This window comes from Chroicocephalus ridibundus, chromosome 20 (assembly GCF_963924245.1).
Source record: "Chroicocephalus ridibundus chromosome 20, bChrRid1.1, whole genome shotgun sequence".
Taxonomy (NCBI): Eukaryota; Metazoa; Chordata; class Aves; order Charadriiformes; family Laridae; genus Chroicocephalus; species Chroicocephalus ridibundus.
The window spans coordinates 7,280,858-7,293,305 of record NC_086303.1 but is presented as its reverse complement, the minus strand read 5'-3'; the positions used below and the strand labels follow the sequence as shown (position 1 = coordinate 7,293,305).

Here is a 12,448-nt window from a genome sequence, read left to right as displayed (position 1 = left end):
GTTCTTCATAGCTCAGAGAAACTGGCCCATGATGTGTACCTCAAGCTGCATTTGATTACCAGAAGGTATCCAGTATAACACCGGAATACCAGTGTTATTTTTATTTCTAAGACATGAGATCTTTATTCTTATTTGCACTACAAAGAAGTGAAACATCTAACAGTCAGGTCTAAAAATGCATGTGGGTTTTTAGTGGGGTGGGTAAGGAAGGGAGTTTGGTTTTTCTTTTAGATGACTACAATGTTTAGTCTATGATGCACCTCGAGTTAAAACTTCTGAAAGTGTTTTTATGTAAACCCATAATGGTCTGCAGACAGCTACTGAAGGTGGCTAATCTGCAAGCCAAGAATCCAAGACAGAGTAAACATCACCCCGATTCACACCTCCAGGTGCCTGAAGGATTGCTTTCCAGAAAAGTGCTTTCTTTAAAACAAATACATATTATTTACAATTCTTTATTTCCTGTTGTTAATAAGCTTCACACATGCACCCTGGAAGCACCCAGGTGGTGTCTCACACCCGCAGTTCCCTTCCTGGTCGCAGCTCTTGTGCCGGCCCTCGGTCAGCCATGCCGTGCCATGGCAGCGCCCCGCAGCACCGGGCGCCGGCGCAGTCGGATGGCCCTGCCTGGCAGGACAGTCGAGTAGCACACCTGAACAGCCAGGAGGCACGTTAGAGCCGAGAAGTGACCAACACACCCTGCAAAGCAAACATTTCAGGCTGCACTGGGCTGGGGTTTGCCGAACAGGCCACCTGCCGGGGCTGCAGCTCCCCACGCCAGCCACGAGAGCCCGGCGGCTGCCAGGCCCCAGCGCTGCGACGGGGAGGCTCTTCCCGAGGCTCCATCTTCTCCTCACGCCCCACCTCAGTCAAACGCTCTTCTGTCCCAAACAGATATACTGGTAGATATATACATTTACAGTCCGATGGAAGGATTGCCATGTGCCCACCTCACCCGAGAAGCCCAGGTGACATCCATCAGGATATGAACGTTCAGGGCTGTGGGCGTTTCTGGGCAGCTTTGATGGAAATTCCTACAGTCCCCCGAGGATGTGGACGCACTCAGAGGGGACACGCTCCCACCTCTGCCAGGTGCACCTGGAGGGGACGACGGACACCTCGGCAGGGGCGGCCAGGGGTGCAGGGCCTCCACTGGCTTCTCGGCTCCCACTCAGCTGACAAAAAGATAAAGTTTTAAATAACATCCAGCACATGAAGGAAGCATTCCCATGTCTTCAGTTCGAAGGTATACAGGTACCCAATTAGAAAAATCCTGAACATCTGTGCCTTTCCACACACAGTTATTAATTAGCATGTAAAAGTCACTAGAAGAGTAAGTGTTACAAGGCAAAATTACCAACCCTGTGAGAGAAGCAGCAACAAATTCCCAATCCTGCTCTTTTGTGCTGTTATTGCACATTCCTATCCCTTGTACTTATTTCCTTTTCATTGTAATTCCACCTTTCTCTGTTTCATCGCACAGGAGTTCTTCCAGGCTGGCATCCTCCTCCTCCGCATCTCCTCTGCTTCTGTCTCTGAGACAAGGTGAGCAGCCATTCCCAAAGCGCTCCAGATGTTAGTGCAGATGTCAGCAGCTCTGGATTGTTGCAGATTGCAGCTTACTCCTTCCACATGGCAGAGACACAGCAATGCCACCGGCTTCTCCAAACACCCCGTGCCAGAGAGGGCCCGGGTGGCCCCAGCCTCACCAAACACCCCCGTCCCCGTACAAGTGCAATGCAACTGTCCTTGGGTTCGGTTCTCCTGTTAGGGCAATACTAGTCTGGATACGTAAAAGTGTATTTTCTCTATTTCCAAATGCAGCATATTTAAGAAGAGACAACTTTAGTAACAGATTAATTCACACAATCACATTAACCTTGTTGACTGCCTTTACCACCTTTTTGAAAGAATACTTCATTACCATGCAGATGTAAATAATGCATTTCTAGACACCAAAAAGCAGAGGGCTTCTGATGTTTATATCTCATCCACAATCCATATTCAGAAGACACCAGCTGTTAGTCTGATTGTATTTATTACCAAAAGTCAGTAATGAAACGTCACTGAAGCAGAACACAGTAAGAATCAATATTCAAGCGTACCATGATCTGATAGAGCTAGAATTCAAGCTTTACATTTTTTATACAGGCAACTGAAGAGACGTGGCAATCCAGAGCTTAAAGGAATTAAATTATTTCCTTGACATATGAGTAAAAAGTTACAACACATCAAGCTACACAAGCTAGACTATTGTTCAGCAGGTGAAGAGTGACGCAGGATGGATAGTAAACACACTAGTGATTTTCAGTTTGAAGATGTTACGTTCGATGGAGAGCAACCAACATGAAAAATTATAAGCTTGAGAAACACAGATATTGAGAAGTAGCTTTAAGCAAGCATTTTTAAAGGTATCTATGAAAACACGCTTTAAAAGCTCGCTGTCAGAGAAAGCCCAGAATTATGTCTAACAACCTTGGTGTGCTTTGCAAATGAAATTACACTTCCACATAAGATCACTACTTTAACACGTTGCCTTTGCATATAGCCAAAAAAGCACAGTGACATAAGCTTGAACAAAAGACTGCTATAATTGTATTTCATATTGAAAGCTACACCTAAACTAATCACAGAACACGGCTATGAGCAACCACCCATATTTACATCTCAACAGCGCTGAGGGACAGCTTGTACGCAGGTTTTATCAGCCAGTATGGAAAAATTCACATAAACGCCAGTGCCCCTTGACTTGCTGCCCCCACCGTGGCGATCCCCTTTCTCCATCAGTGCCTCGATGGTCTCCTTGATTCCACACTGACAAACACCCTTCCGAGGATACTCCCCTTTCACCAAAGTGTGTGCTCTTGCTTTTAAAACTGATTAGCTTGGCAGCCAGCCCATCGTATTCAGCTACTGCTGGTACCTCACCCAGGAGCCGCTCCCGTTCCCACTGTGACCTGCTAAGGGCCCGAAAAAGATTAATTTAACACAGATTCAAATACCTATTAGCAACTGAGAAGATGAATTACTTAGGATTCTGGTTTCAATGACAGTGTAGCAGATCAATACAAATTTGCAATCTTCCTACTGCATCTTCCTCTTGCCTTCTGTTCAGCAGAACTAAATAGGGAATTTACTCTCAAATACAAAGAGCTCGTAATCTAGTACTCTCAGGCATACCATTGCTTTGAAGAAGAAAATTGTTCCCATTCAGGGAACAAGATGAGATTTAACTAACAGCCCATGAATACGACAAGATATTTCTTAAAAGGAAGCATCATGAATTAAAAACAAGAACGAGAATAATGAATTCATAGACCTTAGAACAGAGCAACAATCAAAACTAGAGTGATTTTTTCAGCTGTCAGTTTGAATGCACCATCCTTGTCATATTTTAAGATTCTTTTAAGAATTATCAGCTGAAAAATATCTTGAAGCAGATGTTTCAATAATAAAGAGGCATGGTGAATAGCAGGTTACACAAGCACAGCTTGTTTACTTCAGGAATTTTCTAAAAAAAACCAGTTTAGTTTTAAAGCATCTTTGTTATATAAAAGCAAAATTAAAATGCTTTAAAAAAATTAAGGAAGTTGGGTCTTCTGAGAGCGACAAAACCCAGCCATTTTCTACAACTGATTAACATTACATTAAAGCCAGACAAGAATTCAAGAGCAATACCTGGACGAAAATTATGAAGGTGAAATCTGCTGTTGAAATCATGCCTTCCAATAAAGGTTCACATTTATTTCGTTTTTGGCTTCATTCACAGAGAAGAGAAAGCCTCCTGCCATTGCATAGAAGCAAAATCAGAGTTTCAAGGATTTTAAACAAGTTGTATGCTGGCAGGTAAAGCTAAGCTTTTTTTCTTTTTTAATAGAAAAGCAACATAAACATATACGCAAGAATTTCAATCAAAACTGTCTACCTGAGTGACAAAACTTCCTTCCAGGAATAACTGGGATACAAGCGCTTGATGGCTCAGTCCTAGTGAAAGCTCATTCCCCTAAAGCAGGGGACAGGGAGGAGGTGGGTTTGGAGAACACTGACTGCGCCACTCGCTCTGCCACCAGCCCCAGGTAAATGCCAGCCTCTCTCTGCGCTATTCTACCAGGCCTCTCCTGAGACACAGCAACGAACGGTACAGGGAAGAGAATGGCTCTCCTGAAGGGAACAAAAAAGTACAAATTAAAACCATGGTGTTAAGCAGCACAGTAGCAAAAGCCACATGAGGCCTCGTTATCATTTGCAACTAACACACCAAGAAAGAACAGAATAATTAGAGTGCATTTATGGTGAAATCATTAACACAGTACTCATCGCAGTAAAATTTAAACAAAGGAGTATGTGAAAAGGAAAGGCAGTATGTTCTATGCCAAGAATAATATGTTTATATAAAGACAAATATGAGAAACAAGATTATAAATTACACACACGTACTAATACCCATCCCTTGGCAAGTGCTCGAGAGTCCTCTGCATCTACACACCCGAGACGCAAGCTAATAGCATTCTGTGCGAGGTGGCGCTCAGACTGCTGTAGGACACACCACTGCTACTGCCGAGGCTTTAGAGAAATAGCAGCCTCCAGCAGAAAGCATTTCTTATTCAGTTTTCTTGTTCAGGACCGCACATCTGTCTTCTGACCATTTTCATGAAAGCGGGATATCCTGCACATTCATTATAGCAACGCTGTACTCTCTGGGCTTTCCTTAGTGCGGTAAAATGAACCAACCTCTCCCCCTTTTGTATCAAAACAGAGCAGCTCCCCACGCACTCTCAGGCCGGGAGGGCCACGTTCCAGGCCAGCATCCAGCAGCCCCCACCTAAGGCGCATCAGGGACTGAAGGATCCGAGCCGGCTGCCTCGACTCCTCCGACGAGCAGAGTAACACATTAGTCTGTTTAATCACCCGTCTGGCCTACTGCCAGCTTCCAGAGAAACACAGAATTAGGGTAATGCCTTTCCTCAGAGAGGCAAAATTATCCTAGTGTGTACTCTGATCTCTGTTTTACCACGGCACATTTAGAATTCATCTGATTTTGTGAAAACAGCCTCGGAGTGTGGCGTGCCCTCCTCTCTGCCTTAATTGCCAAACATGCAAATGTTTACCCCCACACAGAGGCTTTGTACCTACCTCAAGCACAAGAGAAAATGTAAATCAATCTTATATACTCAGCTTTGAGTATTATGTCTCAAGTGCTGAAACCTGATCTGAGTCACTGTATTTGTCATCACCATTTTCATTCATTCTGCTTCAGAGAAGGGACCCCCCTGCACAAGCCGACTTTAAACACTTCCATTAACTCCCGTCGGTAGCGGAGGCATTAGGGACTGATCACCACGCAGTCTTACAGTCACCCGAGAAAATGCATCCAGCAGTAAGCTGTCTTCTTGTAAGCTTGCACTACGTTTTCATCAGGAGAGCATTTTGGTAAGATAAGGCCTTGCAGGCTTCAAGATCCTCAAGTCCCAAGAGCATTACGTGATTTAGTGACAGCTACTGACTTGAAAAAAGCCAGTTGGGTACTGAGAACTTGAGTACTACATCCACCAGTCAATCACCTCATTCTCTGTACTAATGCTTCCTAATTCAAATACAGCAATGGATGTGACGCAGTTAAAGATGTCACCTCGAAAGGCTCCAGACTGTGGGTGAGCGCACACAAAGCATGCGTAAGCTTTGCACTGGGACATACTGTATGTGCTGCAAACTGCATAAGGACTGAAAAAATAAAGACTCCGCAAGTTGTGAGAACGTGAGTTGCGAAGTCTCCACATGCCCCAGCTGGAAGACAAAACATCAAAGCACAATCTGACACCTTACTGCAGGCCAGGCAACCCAGGCTGGAGATAACGAACAGATGCCGCAGTCAGAGGAAGAGCTCCAGCCACGACTGGGAAAGTCAGCTACGAAACAAATACGTAGGAAATCAAGGTTCAATAGTGTCAGAAGCAGTGAGACTATTTAAAAAATTTAGTCTGAAGGAAACTTTTCATCATTTTAAATCTTGCTCCATTTTTTCATAAAAGATCAGTTTCGATGCAACGGAGCCAACATGCATTCTCTCAGTAATCAAGGGATAAAAGTATGCGCTCTGGAAGCATTTCTCAAGTGGAAGAGCACAAGACTCTGCCCATTTCTTCCCAGATGCTAGTTATACTGGCCATGAAACCATAATAATTGCCACAGAGTAGCTGTATTCATTAAAGCTCCTTAGTTTGGAAGGAAAACACATTCCTTCCTATGTAGTATCTGGCAACTCAGGCTGCAGAAAGAGAACTTGCAGATAATCAGTAATTTTTCTTACTTTAAGTCGGCAACCTAGTTTTGCTGTATTTTGGCTACCATGCTGCTATGAAGAAAGCAAGCATTCAAAGTTACACTGATGAGTATTTCAGCAATCAGGCTCGCCTGCACATACAAACATCTTTCTGGCTAAATCTGAATGCCGCATGCAACTAGCAGGCACCTTTACGGGATGAACTTCGCACTCAAAGTCAATGAATTTGACTAAAGCAAAATGCTTTAGTTTTTCTTAATGGAAATAAAAGAACCTGCAGCAGTGCCAGCTAGTTACAAGGCTAATGTACTAATCCGAGTAACGCTGGGCAGGGAAGGTCCTCGACCCACACGGCAGCCATCGTTTGGATGCATGTAAGCAGGCGATTAGCTTGAAACCAGCACTTGCCAAGCGTGGCTAAAATACAAATGTAGTCATTATGATGAGCCGGCCTACCTTAGCACGCGTGCACATCCATACAAATATCACATTGCACAAAACCCCTTATTCCTCTGTACTGTCATCTTCCTCACCCAATCAACGTGATGATGAATCATACAAAAATAGAGCTTTGGTTATAATCTCAAACATAAACTAGAATGAAGGGATATCTAACTTTTATTTAGATAACTGAGATGTCAGCATCAGTCCAGGTGTGCTGGCAGAGAGCTCGAGACCAGCCCTCTGCAGACTTTGCTCTGTCAACCCCTATCGGTACCAGCATGGAAGATGTTCCTGGTGGGCTGCACGCAGCCGAGCCAGACCTCGGCTGTGGCACCGACGACGCTTGTCCCCAGCCTGTGCCACACTGGTCCTGGTCTCCCTCCTCAGAAAGTAAGGGCAGAGCAAGAAAGGGAAGGACAAATTTCTTCATCAACAAAATGGTCCATCATTTCTGATGTGCAGTTAACAGATGGCATTCAAATTAACATTCATGTCTTTCAAGTGTCTTATCAAACAAGACTAAACAGCATCTTGAAATTTCCATTTTAAATTTTCTATGAGCTTGCTGGAAGTATCACAGACAGATTTTACTGCTGTCAACTAAAGCTGTTGCTGCCTTTAGTGAAGGACTACACTACTCGAAACAAAGCACTCCAATCCCCCAATATGCTTTGAAGGCCACTGGGACACCTGCGCAGACCCCACCAGGAAGACGGAGCCAGCTCTTAAACACCAAAGCTACCCTTCTCAAATGTGGAGGCAGACCATGAGCATCAAGGCCTCATACACACCCTAAAATTCAGAGGCAAGACAACAAATTCCTCGCTGTTGTGGTAGAGACCCCTGGAGGTGGATCCCTCAGACTTCTGTCCCAATACCACTGGAATCCAAGGAGCCATCGGGCAGGCAGAGGCCTGCTGGCAGAGGCACTCCACGCCTTTCAACATGACCGTTCGTTTGAGAGACAGCAGTTTTGACTGGAGAAAAACATGGAAAATGGGACCTTAAAAGCAGTAATGCCATTAAGGGTCTCTGGGAATTGAGACATACTGTGAGCGCACCACGGACCACCAGCTCCCCATCCCTCGCTCCCTTCACCACCACCACCCGGCCATCCCCAGCATCTTCCCAGCCGCCTTCAGAAGGTCGGAAACTCCGGATCCCTCGGGAACACAAGGGCTGGAAGGGAGGCCAAATACAAAGTCACAGGTCTTCACAGAGGACACCTTGTCAACAACTCCTAATTACATATACCCTAACTGGAATACCACCACTGAGCATTACTGTGGCAATCTTGAAAAAAAAAAAAAAAAAAAAAAAAAAAAAAAAAAAACCAAAAAAACCCCCAAACCAGTATGCTTTAAAATACTGTATTTAAGGACATCAACAAAGAAAGTTACTGCAAAAATCATCTGATGTGGTAAATACGCTTGCAATATGTTCCAGTACGGGAAAAATTGCTGGATCTGAAGCTTCATTTTGATTTGTTCTGAAAGTTATATAAAGTCAGCATAAAAATGCTAGTTCTCTTTTTACAACTCAACCTAGCGTTCCATTTACAAGCTCTGGATGACTATGCTAAACAGCACAGGTCTTTGCAAGACTCCAGCAGTAGTTCCCTTCTGTTGAGAAAACTGTTCCTGTATTTTAACCAGTGACTAAACCCACAGGAGAATTCTGCTCTTATCTTTTGGCAGCTACGCTGCCACACAACGCTTGCTTAGTGAGAGCCTTATTCACAGTCTGTCGATACCCTGCTGAAAGTCTATTTGAAAATCCACTACACCAAAATACTTGGATTTCATTAAACCAACCGGTGAACCTTTGAAAACTAACAAACAGACTTGCTTCTAAAAAAGCAACTCACTCTCCTCATCAACGGTATTTATTCACATGTCAAACAGTTTAATTCTTCACCACAGTTTTAACCCACTTGCTGGAATCAGAAGTCAGTCCTGTTGATCTCCTGGACCCTTTTCCCATCGGCACCGTGTTCCCCACCTCTGACCCCTTCCACACCACTGACGATTTAAGCAACAGGCAACACACTGCTGGTGGTACTTCATATTTGGAACTCCTGATGAACATCATCTGGCGTTGGCCATTTTCTACTATTCATTGTATCAATTTCTTCTAAACCTTTTCTGCCAGTTTTAACTTGACAGTTTGAGACGTCTCTCTGTTATGGAAAGTCCCAGTACAGGAATACCTCTATTTCCCCCTATAGTAAACAGAAGAAATTCCTCTGATCTTCTAACTATAGTTTCATCTTCTACAAGCTTTCTCTTTAAGAGAGATTTATTATTATTTTCTATCTTAAACAATTTGTTTCTCAATTTTTTTTAATCCTCTTATTTTACATTTAACTTGCAGCTGTTCGTTTTTCTATTTTCTTCATTCAGATGAGATTTCCAATTTTGGAAATAAAGACAAATCTTTCAAAGCCTACCAGGCTTCTGTAGGTGCTTTTAAGGTGTGGGTTTGTTTGTGTTTTGCTTTTTAATTTGTTTAACGGGTGATATGCATCAGGACCAACTGCAGTGTCTCTATACAGAAGATGACTTTTCATTAGTGGTCAAATGAGGAAAGTCTGATTTAAAATATGTATTACCTAAAGTCAAACAGCAACCCAGCAGTTATGACAGTAGTACAGGACAGGTGTTAAACAAAGAAGCTGTATAAGAGATATTACAGACTTCAGTCACAGAAATACTGATTTCAGGTTGGATTCAGAGAGAAACGGTTTACCAGAAGCAGTTTCTTTCTAAGGCATTGCGCTCACACCTGGATTGTCTGACCAGGAAAGCGGTAAATCTGAAGCTCGTTACGTGGTGAATCATTAGCTCATGTGACTGCAGGTACCACTATTCTGCATTAACTTGACATTTGACAGGCATGTTGATAAACCACAATGATCTGATATCATTAGTTAACTAAAGTGTACTCAAAATTAATCCAAATCTATGGAAAAAGAAAAGGCAGAGTTTGTTCCCGGCGGATGGCAAGTCAGACACGGCGGCAGGTAGCGGTGTCTCAGCGGCCAGCCCTGCTCCCACCTGCACCCGGCTTCGAGCGATCACACAAACACCCCGAAAACCCTCAAACGGGGTTTCCCCGAGCCGCGCACCGCGGGCAGCCGCTGCCGCGCGCGAAGGGCGGCGGGCAGGGACCCTCCGGGAGCGACGGAGCCTCCGAACCCCCCGCTCGGCCGCCCCCGCCCCGCCGAGCCCCGCACGGGGGTCGCGTCTACGGGATACCGGAGCAAGGCGGCCCCCTCACCCCGAGGCCGGAGCCGCCACAAGGCGGAGGCCGAGGCAGAGCGGGCGGCGGCGGCCGGGGACCGGGCCCGCGCCCCGCCGGGACAGCGGCGCCCCCGGGCACCGGTGGCGGGACCGCGCCGGGCCCCGCGGAGGCCAGCGCGCTGCCGAGGCCGGCGGCCCCCGACGGGCCGGGGTAGAGAGCGCCGCCCGCCACCACCACCCCCCCCGCCCCGCCCGGCGGCGGCGCCCTCCCGCAGCCGAGGAAACTTTCCGGGCCCGGCACCCGCCCCCCGCCGCCCGCCGCGGCCCTCCCGCCGCCCCGCAGGGCGCCGGCGCGGCTGGGCCTAGCCGCGGCCGGCGGGGCGGGCCGCGGGTCCGGCGCGGCCTGCGGCGGCCGAGCTCACCTGGGCGCACGGTCTTGAGGCGCACGGGCTCCCTGAAGTGCCGGACGACGGCCAGCGTGTCGCGGTGCGTGAGGCCGCTGACGGGGGTGCCGTTCACCTCCAGCAGCACGTCGCCCGGCGCCGGCGCCTTGCCCGAGAGCAGCGCGGGGCCCGGCGCGCCCTCGCCGCCCGGCGGCAGGCGGCCCGCCAGGTAGGGGAACTCGCCGCGCTCGGCGCCGCCGCGCAGGAGGTCGGGGTCGGGGCCCGCCGGGCCGCCCCAGGACACCACGCACTCCTGCACCTTGCTCAGCCAGTGCCGCTTCTTCCGCAGCGTCTTGGACATGCCGCCCCTCGGGGCGCCGCTGCCCGCCCCGCGCCGCCGCTCCCTCCCCGGCCGCGGCTGCCGCCCGACTGCCGCCCCGCCGCGGCGGCGCCCCGCCCGCCCCGCCGCGCCCCGCCCCGCCGCGCGCGCCCCCGCCGCCCGGACACGCCCCCGCCGCGCGCCCCCGCGCCCCGGACACGCCCCCGCCCCGGCCGCCGGCCCCCCGGGGCGGGGCTTCAGCCGTCACGGGCAGCGCGGCCGCCGCGACGGGCATCGCCCGCCCCCGGCCCTGCTGGGCGCCTCGGCCGGGAGCAGCCTCTCAGCCGGGGCCCGCCTCGGCCGGGAGCCCCCTCGACCGGGAGCCCCTGTCAGTCAGGAGCCCCCTCGGCCACGCTCTCCCCTCAGCCGGGGCCCACCTCCATCAGGAGCCCCCTTCAGACAGAATCTCCCCTCAGTCAGGGGCCCCCTCGGCCGGGAGCCCCCTCGGCCGGTTGCCCCCCCAGACAGGATCTCCCCTCAGTCAGCGCCCGCCTCAGGCAGGGTCTCGTCTCGGCCAGGGCCCGCCGCGGCCTGGCCGGGCTGTGCTGTGTGGCGGCGGTTTGGAGAACCTCAGCGGCAGGGGGGCTGCCTTCCCCTCGGCCGCTCTGCCCCTTCCCGCAGCAGCCCCCGTGCTTCTACCCTCCTTCCCCCAGTGCCTGGCTCCCACGCTGGCATGGGCTGTGCCTGCTCCTGTCTGCTTTCGAGGTGCATTTACTGTGGCACAACTCCACGGGCACAGATACCACTCTCCACATGGCCACCATCGCTCCAGCCTGTTGGTTTAAAGCTGGCTCGAGCATGTAGGGCCAAAGCGGTGTCAGAACAGCAGCTACAGTTTAAACATACCCATGAAGACATTTTTTCAACTGGAAAACACAAATCCAGTGTGTTTGCTCTGCACATGAGCTTTTTTATTTAGCTGTGTATCAAAGGATTTCAGTGTAGCCATTAGCTCATGCCAGGTACGGATTACACGCCAGGTACACACGATGAAAATCACGGCGCTTGGGACCATAGCACAGCGCTTAACAAGTGGCACACTAAAACCTGCTAACGGCGGGGAAGTTCGTTCAGAATCAATGTCACCACCGTAAAAGCTGAAAATTAATCCTTGCAAAGCTTTATGGTTCAAATCGAAAATTTCTCCACCCAGTCCCCTTCAGTTTTTCTCTTACTCAGAGGCTGAATTTCCACTGCAAATCTTTTCTGCCACCTGCGATGCTTTAGGAGTGCCTCGAAGCTGCAGCTGCGCCCCGCGGGCTGAAGCCCTTCCCGAGCATCGGGGCTGCACTAAACCCTGCGCCCGAGGAGGTGGAGCGTTGCCGTTGTTTGCAAATAGAGAGGTGTGACTTCGCATAGCTCAAATACTTCTTCCCTTTGCACAGGAGGAAGTGAAGCGGACGGTATCTGCAGAGTCCAAAGACTGTTTGCTGAGTTGTAAAACAATGGATTTTTGCTTCCATTGCCGCGTCCCTGTGTTCACTTCAGTTTGCGCAACAGAAGACATGAGAACTATCACATTTCAACACGGAATGTTTTGCAATGGTAAAGAGCAGCAAGTGGTTAATTTCTGCATAGCACAGAAACCACTGAGAAACCTGCTCACCACAAACACCAGTAACTTCTGGGTGTTTCCCAGTTCTTACAGGTTCCTCTACCTTAAAGGCCTGTTGGCTACGACTTACGTAGCAGCCAGTACCAAAAAAGCAAGAATGCTTCC

At 49.0% G+C, this 12,448-nt stretch overlaps 1 protein-coding gene across 2 annotated transcripts in view; it reads right to left on the bottom strand.

The window, feature by feature from the left end:
- Window positions 1–10,773, bottom strand: part of MAGI3 (membrane associated guanylate kinase, WW and PDZ domain containing 3) — a 68,640-nt gene extending 57,867 nt beyond the window's left edge. For both annotated transcript variants that reach the window (XM_063356576.1, XM_063356577.1), the window contains exon 1: window positions 10,389–10,773. In XM_063356576.1, coding sequence (XP_063212646.1) covers window positions 10,389–10,710 — 322 coding nt within the window. In that variant the 5' untranslated portion in view covers window positions 10,711–10,773. The remainder of the gene's footprint in view (window positions 1–10,388) is intronic.
- Window positions 10,774–12,448: the final 1,675 nt, after the last annotated feature.